Genomic DNA, 19,295 nt, shown 5'->3' on the forward strand with positions numbered 1-19,295 from the left:
TACACAATGGAGTACTACTCAGCAGAGAAAAGCAATGACATCATGAGGTTTGCAGGCAAAGGGATGGAGCTAAAAAATTTCATCCTGAGTGAGGTAACCCAAACCCAGAAGGACAAACATGGTATGTACTCACTCATAAGTGGATTCTAGATATAAAGCAAAGAACAATCAGACTGCAACCCACAGAAGCAGGGAGGCTATATAGCAGGGGGGACCCTAGGATGACTGTGGCTTATAATAAGTTTTGGTTTTGCTTAATTACTGGGCAAGCTTTAGTGAAACATTTCACTATTAGGACAAGAATTTGTAACATATCAAGCTGATGAAAGAAAATGCTGGCTGTACTTTCAGGAGGGGAGGCTAAAATCTTTTTAGATTATGGATTAACCTATAGAAAAATGTCTGCCGTAAATCAGTGAAGGGGAAGATGAATAGGAACCTCACTTATACAACTTAAGTAAAACATAGCTCTCTGAACAGAGAAGGTAGGTTTCTTCTGTATCCCAGAATCTAATCAATATTTATATGTATAATTCAGCTGTTATTTGGCTTAAAACGGCTTATTGGGAAATGTTATCATTTTTACTATTTTCTACAGAAAAAAATATTTTCCAGTTTCAGATAACCCTGGACTTTTGAATTATAACCTGTTTTTATGTTCAAGCTAGCTGAGAATTATTTCTCTTGCAGTTATACATAAAATGTTTTTTACATTCAAAAAAGGACAAATACTATAGAATTGTATTACATGAAATATACAGAATATACAAATTCCTAGAGACAGAAAGATTAGACGTTATCTCAGGATGGAGAAGAAAGAATACAGAGCAATGGTTTCCTAAGTACACAATCTCTGTTTTGTGTGATGGAAAAGCCCCACAAATGGACAGTAATATCAGGACATAATATCATGAATGTGATAAATCAATACAATTAATGTAATTAATGAATATCATAAATATTTATTGAATGAATACTGGGAATGTAATCAATGAATACCACAAATGTAATTAATATCATGAGTGTAATTAATATCTTAAATGTAATTCATGCCACTGAATTGTGAACTTAAAAATGGTTACAATTGCAAATATTATGTTCATTAAAAAAATAAGGTAGAAGGCTGGAGAGATGGCTCAGAGGTTAAGAGCACTGACTGCTCTTCCAGAGGTCCTGAGTTCAATTCCCAGCACTCACATGGTGGCTCACAGCCATGTGTAATGAGATCTGGCGCCCTCTCTGGCCTGCAGGTATACATGTTGTATACATAATAAATAAATAAATCTTAAAAAAAATTTTGTTTAAACTTATTTTTTAAAAAAGGTAGAATGTAACCACCACACATTACATGTGTGTATGAAATTGAAGACAGCGATGTTCTAAAATAGAAAGTGGTGATGGTGTCATGGGCCTATGAGGATGCTGGACTAAAGTCTATCAAATTGTGCAAACAGGCAAGCTGTATACTATGTGAGTTATTTGTCAATAAAGATTTTATAAAACGTAAAAGAAGAAGAAGCACTAGGCAAAGCCATACATGAGAACGGGTACCTACAACTAAAGGACAGAAAAGGGACATGGAAAGTGCTAGAAGAATGTGTGGGAAAGAAGCAATAAAAAAATAAATAAAAAAATAACAACGAGGAGCAGCAAGAAGCTCCTGACAAAGGGAAGCCAAACAGTCCAAGATTTCAAGGAAACAGCCCTGCCTGCGCTGGGGCTGAAGGAAGAGGGCTTGTTCCAGGGAAGGTGAGCAAGCTGTGGTGTTGATGACCGTGGTGGGGGACCAAGGAAAAGAGCAAGAGACAGAAGAGACAGAGAACGGTGCCAGAGACACTGGTTTAGTAAGTGACACTTTTGTTCATCTTAGGTAGATTGTAAGCTGCTTTTTTTTCTCCATCAGCAGAGTTTATTATTTTATTTATCTACTTATTTATTTTTTGAGAAAAATTCTCTCTATGTAGCCCTAGCTGTCCTGGAGCTCCCTTTATAGACCAAGCTGACCTGGAACTCACGCAGATCCTCCTGCCTCTGCCTCCCTGGTGCTGCCACTGTGCCAAGCTTCTTCAGAGGTGTTTAAGAAGAAACGTGAATTGGGGTCTCCACTTCAACTGTATAAATGACATTTTGTTTTGGTTATTTAGTTTTGGGTTTTTTTTTTCCCCCAAATGGAAGTTGTTTTTTTTTTTCCCCAGAAGATAAGGACTGTTCAGATGACTCAAATATGGAAAGGAAGATTCTTAATCTTAATCTTTGTAACGTGAGGCTATATTAGTAGAAATCTGCAAGATATGTATGATATAAAAACATCAAACAAAGACCAGACATGGGAGTGCAAGCCTGTAATCCCAGCACTTGGAAGGCTTCTGTAGGAGGATAACCCCAAGTTGGAGGCTGACTTGGTCTACATAATAAGTTCCAGATCAGCCAGGAAGACAGGGGCTGGGAATGTAACTCAGTGGAAGGCTTGTCTAGCATTCGTGAAGCTTTGGGTTGGAACCCCAGCACATCACAAACTAGGCATCGTGGCACACGCCCGGAGGTGGAGGCTGAAGGAGCAGACATTTCAGCGCATCCTGCCTTCCACAGGCAGCACGGGGAGTTGTCTGCTGTCAGCCTGATCGACCTGGGCCACCCTGACTCAAGCAAGAGAGTGGAGAGAAGGGGAGAGGGGAGGAAGGGAGAAGAGGGGGGAGGAAGGGAGAAGAGGGGCGAGAAGGAAAGAGAGGAGGGGAGGAGAAAGGAGTGATGCTCTAAATACAGAAGAAAGCCAGAGAGATAGAAACAGTCTGGTGAGATTCAGGAAAACACGCCAAGGGCGAGCGATAAACAGGAACCCAAGGAGGAAAGGCAAGCTGGGCCAGACAGCGAGAGGCAAAGTGGGCTGACGGAAGGAGGGCAGATGTGGGCTTGGGCCAGCCCTCCGAGGGAGCACTGAGCTCCCTCTCCAGTGTGGTCATAACCTTTGGAATGAGGGTGTGAGTGACTGAATTCCCATCTCCCTTCTCATTCCAACCTCATTGTAACACTGCTTTCTAAGCCTCTGGCCTGGCCCGTTCTCTCTCTCTCTCTCTCTCTCTCTCTCTCTCTCTCTCTCTCCCCACTTCCTCTCCCTCATCTCATTGTTTCAGAATAGGCCAAATCTGAAGGCCTTCCAAGGGCGTGGCTGTGTTCATCTCATTTCCCAGCCCAAGTGGAACAGCGGAAAAGCGTGAGAAGGACAGACACATTCAGCAGCCAGAGGACACGGTGGACAGAGCGGAGCACTTGTAGACAGTGAGTTGTTTACCAAACTATATAGAAGGAATGTCTGTGTGTGCCTGCATGTGCATGTGTGCACTTAAGGGTAAAGAATGTCCCTGACTTAGAGTTGAGCCCTCTTCCAGTTATTCATGGAATTCAAAAGAGAGGGTGCACCGACATGAACGGATGGTACTTAAAAAGACACAGACACCCAAAAGGAGGATCAGGTATTAAGAGAGAAAGAGGCTACAGGACAGGGCCAAGTATGGTTTAATTAGAATAGAAAGATCCTCCTGGTCACATGCCTGTATTCCTAGCTACCCACTGGGTTGAGAAAGGGGGGTGGCTTGACCCAAGAGTTCAGGACCAGCCTGGATGATATAAGGAGACTCACATTAAAAAACATTCTCTGTAGAAGAGGAAGAAGTGGTCAGAGAATAGATTTGAGGGAAATGAATGGTGGATGAAAGATAAGGAAAGGCCTGAGCTGAAAAGAGAAAATAAGAAGCTTTCGGGGGTGATGAAGGGAGAGGGGATACAGGGCATCTTTCCCCAGAGTGAGACACTGCCATCTCTCAGCATCATGGTCTTGCTCTCCCCGCTCCCTCTCTTAGATATGCCGTCCTTCGGGCCCAAGGCGCTGCTGCTTGTCGTGGCACTCCTCCTTCCCTCTGGTGAGTCCCTGCTTTGATTCTTCAGCATGGCAGCTCCTCAGCTCTACATGTGCAGGGGCTGTGGGTTAGATGGTAGAGGACTGAGGCCTGGGAGGAGATAATGCTGCATCCAAGACCCAAGTGCGTGATGATGAGAGATGACCTTAGATGTGGGGTACCTAAGAAACTAACGGGAGCTTAAAACGCAGGTGCTTAGTAATCACTCAAAGAGAGTGGCAACCAACACCAAAGGGACAGGAAGTTACACAAACATAGAGAGACCGCCTGTTAGGAAATTGGACCGCCTTAAAAATTCTTGAGGGAAAGCAGCAAAAACACACGCGCGCGCACGCACGCACGCACGCACGCACACACACACACACACACACACCTAACGCTTGCTTGGGCAGACACACAAGTGTATTTACACACAAGAAGGAAGTGCTGCTGCACCTCCACACGAAAGAAAAGTAGTATTCACGAGGGCCGTGGAATCCAGCTCAAGGATCGGCCCCAGAAAGCAACAGTGGACTCTGAAGAAATGCTACTGTATTTCCCCCTCTTTCTGCCAGATGCAGGCTGACAAAGCAATTCTTCTGCTTTGCCCAGTGGTGCAGCTGATTCAGGAGCTGTGGGCCCGGGCAAGACACGCTACAAAGGCCCCATGGCCCTTCCTGGTTGGGATTGGAGGACAAGAGAGGAAACTGAGTCAGGGCAGAACAAAAGCGGGCTTTGTTCTCGAGAACTTGTCTTTCTGGAGTGTTTTTTGTTTTAATGATTGATTAGTTTTGTGCATAGCCTAGTGGTCTTGTGTCAAAACCTAAAGGGAAAAATCACAAAGCTATACAATTTTTCTCATGAAAGTGTTATGGTGGAGAGAGCTGGGGTCGCTCACACCCCTTTTCTTTCTTTGTGACAGGCTGGCTACCCCTAGGGGTCCATGGTCAACGAGGAGGTAGGTGAAGTTTGTCTTCTGGGTTCGATGGGGTCCTTGTCAGGGTGAGGTAGAACAGGGAGAGCTGAGCTCTGTCCTACGGCCAGGCAAGGTGGCACACGCCTTAATCCCAGCACTCAGGGAGAGGAGGTGGACTGAGTTCAAGGCCAGCCAGGGATACATAACGAGACTCTCAGACCGGAATCTGTCCTAGGACAGAGCTGCAGTGCTAAGGTCTGAAAAGTAGGATCAGCAGCACCCACAGTCCTGTCATCTCATTGGAGCATCAGTTCATAGATGCTCTCTGTGCCAGCCTCTTCCTTTCGCCCTTCACACATCTTTTACCTCCTGCAAGAAAACACCAATCAATCCTTATAGGAAGCATTATTATTATATTATTATCTGCAATCTTGTTTGTTCATTTGGTTGTTTTTGTTTTTGTTTTTGTATTTGAGGCAGGGTTTCTCTGTGTAGCCTGTGTAGCCCTGGCTGTCTTGAAACTCCCTCTATAGACCAGGCTGGCCTCAAACTCACAGACATCCACCTACCTCTGCCTCCCAGTGCTGGGACTAAAGGTGTGAGCTACCACGCTTGGCAATCTTGAAAAGTGAACCCAGGTATTTACGTATTAGGCAAGTGCCTTACAAGTGAGTTTCATTCCACTTTTTCTTTCCTTACTGACCAGGGGATTCTGCTTTATTTCTGTGTTACTTTTTGTGATGCTGTGGATTAAACCCAAGGACACACAAAGCTAAGATAATGTGGATCTCTGGCCTACACACTCAGCCTCCAGAAAGCACTATTCTATGCACATGGACAGCAGAAAACTAAAATGTAAAGTCATGGTAGGAAGTCCTGTTAGGCTTTTTCTACACACACACACAAACTTGGTTAATGTGGTGCTGAGAACTGAACCATGTTTTATGTGTCCTAGGCAAGGATTCTACCACTGAGCTCTATCTCCAGCCCCTTTTGAGTCCTTTTCTTTTCCTTCCTTCCTTCCTTCCTTCCTTCCTTCCTTCCTTCCTTCCTTCCTCCCTCCCTCCTTCCCTCCCTCCCTCCCTCCTTCCTTCCTTCCTTCCTTCCTTCCTTCCATCCTTTCTATTTTCTTTCTTTCTTGAGACATGGTCTCACTGTGTAGCCTCAGCTGGCCTGGAACTCCATCTACAGACCAGGCTGGCCTTGAACTCATAGATCCTCCTACCTCGGCCTCCCCAGTGCTGGGATTAAAGGCATGTACAATTATAGCTATCATATTTCTATATTTTAATCTTCTGTACCAGTATCTACAGCAATAAATATATATTAGAGACATATGTAAAACAAAAAAATTATAAAATAATGCTTTACACTTATAAAGCACAATGCCTTCTGATATATTTGGTTTTTGGTTTTTTGGTTTTTTCCTGAGACAGGGTTTCTCTGTAGCTTTGGAGGCTGTCCTGGAACTCGCTTTGTAGACCAGGCTGGCCTCGAACTCACAGGGATCCACCTGCCTCTGCCTCCCGAGTGCTGAGATTAAAGGCATGTGCCACCACTGCCCAGCCTCCTTCTGATATATTTAATGTTAATTCATTTTAAAAGATTCCAGCTGTCAGCTGGGTTATGGTGGTGCCTTTAATCCCAGCACTCAGGAGGCAGATTTTTGAGTTTCAGGCCAGCTTGGTCTACATATCGAGTTCCAAGCGAGACTTTGTCGAAAAATAAAAGAAAAAAAAGGCGGGGGGAGGGGGAGGAGACTAAAACTTGTTTTCCTTTTCCTGTTATACCCAGATCTGAGTGTCTGAACCTACAGGTTTTAGCAGTAGTGAAAGCTAATTTACCACCTGAGCTGGCTCCTCAAAGCTGGTTAAGGACCTGTCCTGTGCTCTGGTTTCCCAGCAGCCATTCTGCTTTAACTGTCCTGAGATTTCCTTTCCATGACTTTCCAGCACTAAAGGAAGCATTTAGATGGTGGCTGTTCTTACAGACTTCTTCAAACTGAAATTGATCCGGACACTGGGGAATCGGCCCTGCAGTCCCACAGCCAGACACCACACACGCCCAGCTGCTCCACCGTGACCTCACTCTTTTCTGTGTGGGTAGACTGGAATGTGGGCTAGCCTCTAGAGGCTGAATAGGGAGGGACCGAGGTCCACCCTGAGGAAGCTCTACCACCCCTTCCCAGCCATTACAATGATCTCAGTCCATAATTTGTCAAATATCCTCTTGAAATAGAACAGGCATGGATTCCTTTTTATCGAAACTTTGTGCTGGGCAGTGGTGGTACACGCCTTTAATCCCAGCACTCTGGAGGCAGAGGTAGGTGGGTCTCTGTGAGTTCAAGGCCAGCCTGGGCAACGGAGTGACTTCCAGAACAGCCAGAGCTACAGAGAAAAACAAAAAAACCAAACAAACAAACAAAAAAATGTGTTCTGAGCTGGATGTGGCGGTCAGCCTTTGAGGGATAAATGGGGATTTCAAAGCCAGCCTGGGATGCATGAGTTCTAGGGAATCCAGAGCTTTCTTCTGGCCTCTCTCGGGCATGGGGCACAATGTGGCACACAGTCATATATGCAAGCACAACACTCATACAAATAAGGTAATTTAAAATAAAATAAAAGAAACCCTTTCTCCCTAAATTTTTTAAGATTTATTTATGTGTATGAATGTTTTGCCTGCATGTATGTTCATGCACCAAGTGTGTGCCTCAGGCCCACAGAGTTCTTCTCCCCCTTCCTTTTTTTTTTTTTTTTTTTTTTTTTTTTTTGAAACAGGGTTTTTTCTGTGTATCAGTCCTGCCTGTCTGGCCTCGAACTCACAGGGATCCACCCTCCTCTTCCTCCTGAGTGCTGGGATTAAAGGTGTGTGCCACCATACCCGCCTCCTCTCTTTTTTTCTTTTACACAATGTCTCATGTAAACTGACATTGAACTTCAGATCTTCACTACCCGATTGCTGAGATTATAGACGTGAGCCACACAGCAAGGGCAGGTGGAGACGCAGATACTCCCAGGGTCCAGTGTTGCCTTCCCAGAAGAACCAGGGAATGGGCTGAGGCTTTGCCATAGCCAAAAAAATCCCCTCTGAAAAGGACTCTGGTTCTGAGATGGGGTCTGACTAGGGCAGCATGGCTATTTTATCGTGTTTTTGCTTTTTAGGAGTTTGTAACCTTTTGCTTTTCAAAAACATTCTGACACCAGACTTGGTGGCACACACTTTTTTTTTCCCCCCCCCAAGATAGGGTTTCTGCAGCTTTGGAGGCTATCCTGGAACTTGCTTTGTAGCCCAGGCTGGCCTCGAACTCACAGAGATCCACCTGCCTCTGCCTCCGGAGTGCTGGGATTACAGGCGTGCGCCACCACCGACCGGCGGGCACACACTTTTGATACCAGCATCCAGGAGTCAGAGGCAGGAGGATTTCGGTTCAAGGCCAGCTTGCCTAATCTATATAATGAGTTCCAGGATACCTAGAGCTACATACACACTGAGATCCTGACTTAAAAAAACAAAACAAACAAACAAAAAAACATGGGGTTGGAGATTTAGCTCAGTGGCAGAGCGCTTGCTTAGCAAGCACAAGGCCCTGGGTTCGATCCTCAGCTTCAAAAAAGAAAAAAAAAATCTACAAGATGAGAGACAGGGTTTTCTTGTTGGTGATGGTTTTTGTTTGTCTGGTTGGCTGGTTTTGTTTTGTTTGTTTGCTTGCTTTTTGGTTTGCTTTGTAGACCAGGCTGGCCTCCAGCTCACAGAGATCTGCCTGCCTGCTTCTGCCTCCTGGGTGCTGGGATTTAAGGTGTGGGTTGCCACTCCTGGCTCAGAATGACAAGTTTTTACTGTGCAGTTCTCGTGTGAGTCTCCCTGTGCCTGGCTCCCGGGGAGAGCTGTTCTTAGGGATTTAAATCTAATTTACAATCTGAAGCTTGAGAAAATGAAGGGGGGGGGGGGGGGGCGGCGCGAAGGCAAACTACGTGAATTTGCTGACCTCTAGTGGGGAGAGTGGATTTTGACTGTAGGCCACAGTGGAAGGTTTAAACGTTATTACCCCCGTGCACTATGTGAGGAGATAGTATGTTAATGTGACTACTTGGCTGCAGTAATTGTTAGTAGTTATGAGGCGCTAGGAACACGTCCGAACACGACAAGACCACGGGAGAGTTTTATTAAAGAGGATAGAGGTGACAGGCCTGTGTGAAACACACGTGGGTGAGGAGAGAAGGGAGAGGGGAGGAGGAGGAGGAGAGAGAGAGAGAGAGAGAGACTGAGAGCCTCGCGCAAGATGGCGCCGGCTTTTTAAAGGTTGGGCCGCGCATGCGTACAGGGACTCCTGTGGGTACTCCACGCATGCGTGTAGATTACATGGCTGCGCTTGCGCTTTACGCAACCACGTAAGGCCAGAGTCCCGGTCCCGCGAGATGTCTGACCCGGAGATGGCTATTCTACACCGGAAATAGTTAGGCGGTCCGCCGGGCAAGCCCAACCGTGTGAACATGTAATTATCTATCAGTAATCATTTCACTTTGCACATGTGTATCAAAACATCATGTTGGCTGGGCGGTGGTGGCACACGCCTGTAATCCCAGCACTCCAGAAGCAGAGGCAGGTGGATCTCTGTGAGTTCAAGGCCAGCCTGGGCTACCAAGTGAGTTCTAGGAAAGGTGCAAAGCTACACAGGGAAACCCTGTCTTGAAAAACAAAAAACAAGAAAAAAAAAAAAAACCATCATGTTGTACGCCTTAAAGCATGTATAATAAAAATATACACTTTTTGCCAGGTGGCAGTGGCGCACGCCTTTAATCCCAGCACTTTGGAGGCAGAGCCAGGTAGATCTCTGTGAATCAAAGGCCAGCCTGGTCTACAGAGTGAGTTCTGGGATCTCCAGGGCTACACAAAGAAACCCTGTCTCAAAAATTTTTTTAAAAAAATACACTTTTTGAGTCAGACACATTAGAATATACACATTAGCACTTGAGAAGCTGTGCTTAGCATGTGTAAGGCTCTGGGTTATTCCCAAGTATGATATATATAAGTACGTACATACATACATGCACAAATTACAATGTTAGCCAAGCCTGAGTGAATTCACACCTATAATCCCAGCATTTGAGAGCCTAAGACAGAAGGATTCTGAATTCCAGGTGAGCCTGGGATACCAAGCAAGACCTTATCTCAAAATAAAAGAGACAATTTTGCCATTAATATTTTTGCCTTAAATAGATCCTTCAGGGCTGAAGATGTAGCTCAGTTGGTAATGTGGTCACCAAATTTGTAAAGTCCTGGGTTGACCCCCAACCCCCAACTCCATATAACCAGGTATGGCCACTCATGCTTATTATCCCAGCACTTAGGAGTCAGAGACTTGAAGAGTAGGAGTTCAAGACCATTCTCAGTTACATAGTGAGCTGCACACCAGTCTGGACTACCTGAGACTCTGTCTCAAAAAAAAAGGGGGGTGGGGTGGGGGGAAAAAAAGCACAAAGAGGGTATCAATTTAGATTTTTTTTTATTTATTTATTTATTTATTTATTTATTTATTTATTTATTTATTTATTTATTTTTGAGCTGAGGATCGAACCCAGGGCCTTGCACTCGCTAGGCAAGTGCTCTACCACTGAGCTAAATCCCCAACCCAAGGGTATCAATTTAAATTACTATAGGCAGGCAAAGAAAAGCAGCCAGCCACAGGGTCTTTGTAGTACTGGGTGTTGTGCCCGACAGTTTCAGTACTGGAAGCGCAAGGGTGGGATGCTCAGGAAACATCTGTTCTGTTTGTGTTTTCAGATGATGTGATCGAATCATTCACAGACGACCCTAGTAAGTCAGCCCGGATTGGGGTGTTTACCTACGGCTACTGGGGATGGGGAGGGCTGAGAGTGGGGTCCGTCCAGAGCAGAGGGGCCAGCGGCAGCTCCCACAGCACCCTTTTGTCTCTCTGTGGCCGCCACCACTCCAGACTCGCCCAGCCTTGGTACCCTCCCTTCCTCTCCGTGATGTCCCTGCCGTGGGTTTGACTGGCCCACATGGCTTCCCCACGTTCGTCCCGAAGCCCTTTCCTCCTCTCACTTTCCGTCTGTTTTGTGTCTCTGCAGACCTGGTGGACGACCCTTCTACCGACGAAACAGGTGGCCTTTGCTAACGTTCACAATATTCTTTCCAGCTCCTGGAGAGTTAATCTCCTATTTTTAGCTCTGGAAAAAGGGGGTTGTGGGCATGTCATTCAGTGACTGACAGTGTTTTAAAAGGAGAGAGAAGCTTGCTAGTCCTCTGAAAGGAAGGAACAGGGCTGACCTGTAAAGTAAAAGGTAAGAAGAGAGAACAAACTCCCCAAAATTGTCCTCTGACCTCCATACACATGTGCTGCAATATGTACATACAAATCTGTGCACATGTGGGCACATACATACACAAATTAAATGAACAAATGTGAAAAAAAGAAGGAACAATATAGATCGATAGCTAAAATAAGACCTATATGGCGCACGCCTTTAATCCCAGTACTTAGGAGGCAGAGGCATGCAGATCTCTGTGAGTTCAAGGCCAGCCTGGTCTACAGAGCGAGTTCCAGGGCAATCAAGGCTACACAGAGAGACTCTATCTTGAAAAACAAAACAAAAGACCTGCATGGTGCTGGAGAGATGGTTTGTTGCATTTTTAAAATGGCAAGAAGGAGTCACACCACACAACAGGGCCCACATGGGAGTTTTATTGGGGAGAGGGGAGAGGAAGGGACAGAAACAAGCCGGTCCCTGGGGATGAGAGCAAAGGAAGAGGAAGAGACAAGAGCTAGGCAGGGCCTGCCTTTCATAAGGGAACCTAGCAAGTGCACACAGGGGGTGCTCTTAGTGACTGCAGCTGAGGATGTATCCTGTCAGAACCCTAAATGCTAACATGGTTCAGCAGTTAGGAGCACTGGCTGCTCTTCCAGAAGACTCAGGTTCAATTCCCAGCACCCACATGGCAGCTCACAACTGTCTGTAACTCTAGTTCCAGGGGTTCTGCCACCTTCACACAGACATACGTGCAGGCAAAACACCAGTGCACATTAAAAAAAGGGGGGGGGGTTTGGGGGTTTAGCTCAGTGGTAGAGCGCTTGCCTAGCAATTGCAAGGCCCTGGGCTCGATCCTCAGCTCAAAAAAACAAAAAACAAAAAAGACCTGTATGCTACATATATCCAAAGATAAATATGTTGAGAGCACCAATATTCATCCAAACATTCCCAGTTACTTGAAATCATTCTTTAGATGTACACCTTGCTTTGATCTCAGGACACTCCCTTGTCCTTCTCTTCCTTCACCCCGCAATTCAAGGCCCTCAATTCTCACACCTACTATTTTGTGCCTTTTCAGTTCTGGCTGATATCACACCTTCCACAGATGACCTGGGTGAGTTCAGATCTGGGATCCCAAGGCCACCAGGGCCATCCTGGGCTTTCCCCAGAGCCCATACAGAAGGCAAGGCAGCTGCTGAAGTCTCCTAAACAGAACTACAGTCTGTAATATATCCTTCCAGCCATTTTTTTTTAAAACAAAATTAATGGTAGTTTTGAGCCCTGGCAAGCAGGAATTGTGCAGTTTAATATACGAAATACAGAGACGAGGTCTTTCAGTGTTTCCAAGACTCGGTGGGTAAAGGTGAGATAAATGTGCAAGCCAATGTGAAAGGGGAAATGGGGCTTTTTAGAGAAGGAACTAGGAGGGAGGGAAAGGAGATGGCTCCATTTCTGCTGTTCCTAGGGATGGAGCTGACCCTCGCACAGGCTAGGCGAGTGCTCCCACACTGAACCGCACCCCTATCCTGGTTTTTTTTCTTTTTTGTTTTGTTTTGAGACAGGATCTTTCTCTGTAGCCCTGGCTGGCCTGGAACCCACTCCACAGACCAGGCTGGCTTCAGATGCTCAGAGATCTGTCTGCCTCGGCCTCCTGAAGGCTGAGGTTGAAGGTGTGTGCCACCACACCCAGATGTCTAGGTTATTTTTTAACAAATAGTTTTGAAAGCCAGCTGCTATGTGCCGTACATGTAAAAATAAGCAAAAGTGAATTTCTTCTACCAGGTATCTTTTGCCCAGTAGACAATAGGTTGTGTGTTGTTATCTGGCTCCACAAAATGCTGTCAGTGGGGTAATCAAAAGGCCACTGTGAGAGACTAGCGGTGTTCCTGACTGTGCTCAGTGTGGGGGTCGGTGAAGGGTTTTCTGCAGGGTTCCATTGACTGGATGCTTTTCTTGAAAGGCGAGTGGGTGAGTCAAGTGAGAAGGAGGGGTCTCCTTACAGGGGGAGACCATGAGTGTAAGAGGCTTAGGGTAGGAAGGAGAGCCTGAGGGAAGCCTTCCCTAAGGAAAGGTGTTAGTCAGGTTTGTGCACTGGGAAGATCACCCCCACTTTCACTACTCCAGCCCCCGGCTGCTCCCCAATTTGTGAACCCAGAAAGAGCAGGGGTTTAACCAAGAGCAGCCTGGAACAGTCATCCCACTGAAGGATGGCCCGAACAGAGGCCAAGGAAATGGAAATTGAAATGTCAGCTGCAGGGCAGAGGGGCAATGGTCAGTCCCCAGCCATGCTGGGTGGCTGGTGATGCCATTCACCTGAAGAGCAACCCAAACTGGTAACGGCTTGTTGAATTTGAATAATATTTTTTTTAAAAAAAATACCTGCATAAGATACCAGTTAGACCTGTGTATTCTGAGCTGCAGGAATGAGATCTGAATGAGAAACAGGGGACTGGGAATTAATCAGCACAGGGATGGACCTCCCAACCATCTCTAACTCCAGTCCTAGGGAATACAGTGCCCTCTTCTGGCCTCCTCAGGCACTGCACATGTGGGATATACATGCAGACAGACACACCTATACCCATAGAATAAAAACAAAGTTTAATTTTTTTTTTCCAAAGGAGAGAAAGCATGTAGTAGATGAGGTTATCTAGCCTCTCCCTGCTCTTCTTTCTATCAAGAACTCTTCCAATGACATCATCCCAGATAACTCTCCAGACTTATAATAAATCTTTAAAAAACAAAGCCGGGTGGTGGCGGCACACGCCTGTAATCCCAGCACTCGGGAGGCAGAGGCAGGCGGATCTCTGTGAGTTAGAGGCCAGCCTGGTTTCCAAAGTGAGTTCTAGGAAAGGCACAAAGCTACACATAGAAACCCTGTCTTGAAAAATAAAATAAATAAACACAAACAAACAAAAAACCTTGCACCTAGGTCAATGTGGGCTATGAGGCTGGCCCCTCCTGTTCTTTACTCCAAACCTCTCATCAAAGAAGCTATAGTTAGGAACCTCCTCTGAGATCGAAGAGACCTTGTCTGGGAGAGGCTCCTACTGGGCAGTGGTACGGGTCGTCTGAGTAACAGGGCCCTTTGTCTGTGCTTCCAGTAATTTGCTAGTTACTGCTGAGTATGGTGGTATATGCTTGCAATCCCAGCCACCTGAGAGGCTGAGGCAGGAGAATCACTTAAGCTCAGAGGTTTGAAACCAACCTGGGCCACATAGGGAGACCTCCCAACTCTCTAGAAAAGTTTTGGGTTGTTGTTGTTGTTGAGACAGGGTCTTACTATGTAGCCCTGCCTGCCCTGGTACTCTATACAGACCAAACTGGTCTTGAACACCCAGTAATCTGCCTGCCCTTGCCTCCAGGTGCTGGGGTTAAGTTTAGACATGCACCACTGTGATTTCTTTTCATCAATTAAGATAACGATACCTTTAATTCAACAAATTCCTCAACTCTCCATGAGAGAAAGGAGAAAGCCAGGATTGTCTCTTCATTCCTAAGTCTCTCTGCTTGTGTGGCTGAAATCAGCCTGTGAGGGTTTCCCTTGCAGAGTTACCAAGAGACATCAATTCATTGGTTCTTATCTTGACTGGGTCTGAGGGAACCACATGGTAGTTACAGAGGTGGTGACTTCTAAAATTGTTAATAGTGGAATGAAATTTCTGCCTTCCAGCCTCAGCCGGTGACAGGAATGCTACAGCAGGTATGGTTTTTTTTTGTTTTTTGTTTTTTTGGGTTTTTTGTTGTTGTTGTTGTTGTTATTATTTTATCTGTATGGGTGTTTTGCCTGCGGGTTGGTCTGTGCACCACATGCATGCAGTGGGCATCAGAGAACTGTAGTTATAGATGGTGTGGGTGCAGGGCCTTCTGATTATATTTTTTGTTTTACATATCTCTTCTTTGTAGCAGATATTCACTCCACCCATGACTTTGGGCTTCTCAAATTAATTAATTATATATTTTTTGCTTTGTTTTGTTTGTTTGGCTTGTTGGTTTTGGGGTTTTTAAGACAAGGTTTCTCTGTGTATCTCTGGCTGTCCTGGAACTTGCTCTGTAGACCAGGCTGGCCTTGAACTCAGAGATCTGCCTGCCTGTCTCCTGAGGACCAGGATTAAAGGCGTGCGCCACCACCACTGTCATCAGTGTCTTTCCTCCCTCCCTCCTTCCCTCCCTCCCTCCCTCCCTCCCTCCCTTCCTTCCTTCCTTCCTTCCTTCCTTCCTTCCTCTCTTTCTTTCTTTTTAAGATTCATTTATTCATGTACTTTATGTATATGGGTGTTTTGTGTGCATTGTCTGCATGTATATCTGCACACCAGAAGAGGGCACCAGATGTCATTATAGATGGTTGTGAGCCAACATGTGGGTGCTGGGAATTGAACTCAGGACCTTTGGAAGAGCAGCCAGTGCTATGATTATTTTTGTACATGTCTTTTCTTAAGCTTTTCTCCCTATAGATAATTTACCCCTCGTTCTTTGAAGAGTATTAGGCTCATTTCTAGTTTCTTTCCAGTTCCCCATCAGAGAGTAATTTCGGGGTTCTTCATCTCCCCAAGTTCATTTTCCTTCTTTTCAAAATGATCTTCTATCCTAAAAGCCACGGGGAAAGACATGACTATCTTTGGTCCTCAAACCACCTTTTGCCTAAACTACCTTTGGACCTTATTTGGTAGTTAATGAAGTAGGATGTAATCAGCTTGACTGTAGACTCCATGTTACCATGGACAAGATGGCTGACATCGGTTCCTGTAATGTACTGGTAATTCTGATCTGCAGCTACAGCTGCCCGAGAATTCTCATTCTTCAGAAAGAAGCCATCAGCTTGCAGTGTCACAGTTCACATGGCTACCTGAATAGTCCTAGAAAGACCTTTTTTTTTTTTCCTAGATGAGTCCTCAGAGATTATTTTACTTACTTCTGCTTCCAGGCAGGGAAGCACCTGAATTTCATCTGAGTCAATTTCCTCTTGCTCTGTTTTTGGTAAGCAAGAAGGACGTGCCCCCAAATACAGTGATTTTTGTGCAGACTGCTCCATCTCCCTCCATTCTGTCCCCTCCTGCCACCCCTTTAACTCTTTGCTTATTAACTGTTTCTTTTTGGACTTCCCTATTTTTCCATGTGTTGGGCAGAGTGCCGGGATGAGAAATTTGCATGTACGAGACTGTACTCTGTCCATCGGCCAGTAAAGCAGTGCGTTCATCAGGTCTGTTTCACCAGGTAAGAGACCCTAGAACGGCCGAGAGCACCTTCAGTGATGGGATGCTTGTGCCTGTAACTGTTTGCCCTCACCACAGAGCCCCAGTCTTTGACGGGGCAGAGGTGGTTAGCATAACCTAGCCAGCCAGTTCTGAAGGTGCTGCCTAGAACTGGGCGTCTGGGTTTATCCACAAAACAGTCTGATAGATTCCAGTGGAGGTGAGGGCCACATAGGAAGGAAGATCACGAGAGACACTTGGGTGTTGAGTTAGCTGACTGAAAGCTGAAGCCAGAGACCCAGCTCCGAAATGGAAAGCAATGGACAGGCGCATTAGGGAGAGATGCAAAGTGCCATTGAGAACAGTAATTAATATCATTTCTTTTTGTTTTGTTTTTATTATGAAAACCATTTCCATCCCCTGCATTCTGCTGAGGGAAAGATTTTTAAGAAAATCTAGACAGAGTAAGGCCAGTGGGGAATAAGGGATTGAAGAGAGACCCTGGCTAGACCCTCTCATACCTTCTCCGTCTCCTTCCTTGACCGTGACTTTGGCACTGTGACAGTTTACGGCGCATGTACATCATCAACAATGAGATCTGTTCCCGACTTGTCTGTAAAGAACACGAAGCTATGAAAGGTAAGATGATCTACTCTTTGGCTTTCCATCAGTCCCTATTGGAACTGGCACTAAACAAACTGTCTATATCCCAACCAAGTACGCCGAGGTCCCTTCCCAGCTAGACTGCAACCCCCATCTCTCCTACAGTGAGAATTTTCTGAAGCTGTTTCTAAACTTTACTTTTCAGATAAAAGAAGAAATCTTTAGTGTATGAGTGTTTTGTTCATATGTATGTATGTACACATATGCATACAGCTTGTGGGAGTCAGAGGCAGGCATTAGGGACCCTGAAAGTTCCTAATGGTTGGAAGCTACCAGGTGGATGCTGGGAACTGAATCTGGGTTCTCTGAGCAGCCAGTGCTCTTAACTGCTGAGCTGTCTCTCCAGCCTTTCTTGGGCTGTTCTAAGTGATCTTTTAGAAGTTCTGGGGAATAGCCAAGTCATCACTGCAAATAATAGATTCAGAGGCCAGGTTGATCACCAGCCATGTTCACAGCTCTAACAAGAACACAGACACAAGCACACATGTTTGGAGACAGTAGGGTTTAGATAGGAACCCTAAAAAATAGGCACGATATTTCGAGGGTGGCTACATTATAAACATTCCGCCAATTCAAGAAACCGTTTGTGTTGCATATTATGAAATTGCCAAAGTAGAAGAAGGTGGGAAGATGTTAAAAGAATAATTTTTGAGGCTCCAAAATACGTGGCTGTAGATCATGCATGATGGGAACAAACACACTTCTCACCTTCCCCATGGACAGTCCCAAACAGTGGCTGTGGTTGGTGTCAACACCAGACACGGTCCCTTTTGACTCAGCAGCCAGCTTTGCCCTGGGTTGGTGAGTAAGAGCTGTAGTTGACTTCGCAGAAGGAAACTCACTGCTTGCCCCCACTGGCTCTGTGCAAGCCACCTGCAAGGGAAACACCTTGACACTGACTATGAGCTTTTGGAACTCAAGGCTTTCAAGTACCTCGGGGGATTTACTGCAGTTAGTAAACACCTAAATGTGGGCTGAAGGACTGGACTTCGTTTTTCTATTTAGTAGGTCCATCATGAGAACTGGGAGTTGGGAGGATAAAGGAAACTAATTTTGTACACATCGTTTCTATTCAGTCCTCACAAATACACCGTCGAGGCAGGTATTAATGCTTACTTCCAGAAAGGATCTGAGGTTCATATTACAGTTAGAAACTTCCTAGTAAGTTACAAGTCTCCAGAAGTGGCAAAGCTGAATGCCCTAATCTGGATCGTCTCCTCCTTTGTGTTTTTATTATCCCACGTGGAAGCATTTTCTCTTTCCCTTAAAACAAGAGCCCTTGTTGCAGCCCGGCATCCTCCCATAATGCTCTGCTTTTCCTCTAGATGAGCTTTGCCGGCAGCTGGCAGGCCTGCCTCCAAGACGACTCCGTCGCTCCAGCTACTTCCGACTTCCTCCCTGTGAAAACATGAGTTTGCAGAGACCCAATGGCCTGTGATCATCAAGGAAGAAAGTATGGGTGAGAGGAATCAGACATTCCTTCTCCTCCACCCAACGTCATCTGTCCCGTAGACATGTATTTCTTAAACTAAGCCCTTTGCCCTTTGCAATGTCCAGACTTTGACCCTGCTCTCTACTTTCCACTGGCACCAGCAACTTCGTCTCATTTTGCAGTACTGGCAATACAGTGTCTATATTGTTGTGTGGTTTTGCTGATTTCTAGTATCGTAGACAAGGTAGAGCAATGATGACCACACAATTTAGGTACATTCTGCATTCCGCCCTCACAGAAGAAAGGGTTCTGGGGAGCATAACTCAGTTGGCAGAGAATTTCCCTAACATGTGAGAAGCCCTAGGTCTGATGGTATAAAGCTGGGCACCGTCGTGCAGGAAGATCAGAATTTTAAGGTCATCTTGGGCTACATATCAAGTTTGAGGGCAGCCTGGGCTACGTGAGGCCCACATCTCAGAAGATAACTTTAGGTTAATATTCTTTGTTTTTGTTTTTTAATGGTGCTATGGATCAAACTCGGGGCCTTGTACATGCTAGTCAAGTGCTCTACCATTAAGTTACACTGCTACCCCCTAAGTTAGTAATTGTAATTATTAAATATGTCGGTGATAGGAGCATGGAACAGGCTCCTCAGTTTTGGCTAGCCACAGAGCTTCACTCAGTAGCCTTCTAGGTGTTTCCTAGATTAATGCCTCATCATTTACATATGTAAAATGTTGTCTTCTGCTAAGCTCAGAGTCTGGGGAAGAAATGAGAGAGCTCTATCAGGTACGGAACTTGACCCATAATTTCCTATATCATTTCTCGGGCAAGCTGTCTAATCCGGAAGTAGAGCTGGAAAGCAAACCTCATTTTCTCACCCATCTCTGGCAGCATGGGGGCCAGCCCATCTCCACAAAGCGAACTACA

At 45.6% G+C, this 19,295-nt stretch overlaps 1 protein-coding gene across 1 annotated transcript; it reads left to right on the forward strand.

Annotated features, from left to right (window-relative positions):
• Positions 1-3,092: 3,092 nt before the first annotated feature.
• On the forward strand, positions 3,093-18,572 carry Mfap5 (microfibril associated protein 5). Its single transcript, XM_036182271.1, has 10 exons — positions 3,093-3,276; positions 3,858-3,917; positions 4,816-4,851; positions 10,591-10,623; positions 10,899-10,931; positions 12,157-12,192; positions 14,752-14,781; positions 16,205-16,292; positions 16,836-16,909; positions 18,259-18,572. The coding sequence occupies exons 2-10, from the start codon at positions 3,860-3,862 to the stop codon at positions 18,369-18,371; spliced, it is 501 nt and encodes a 166-aa protein (XP_036038164.1). The 5' UTR covers positions 3,093-3,276; positions 3,858-3,859; the 3' UTR covers positions 18,372-18,572.
• The last annotated feature ends 723 nt before the right edge of the window (positions 18,573-19,295 follow it).

This window comes from Onychomys torridus, chromosome 3 (genome assembly GCF_903995425.1).
Source record: "Onychomys torridus chromosome 3, mOncTor1.1, whole genome shotgun sequence".
NCBI classification, from domain to species: domain Eukaryota; kingdom Metazoa; phylum Chordata; class Mammalia; order Rodentia; family Cricetidae; genus Onychomys; species Onychomys torridus.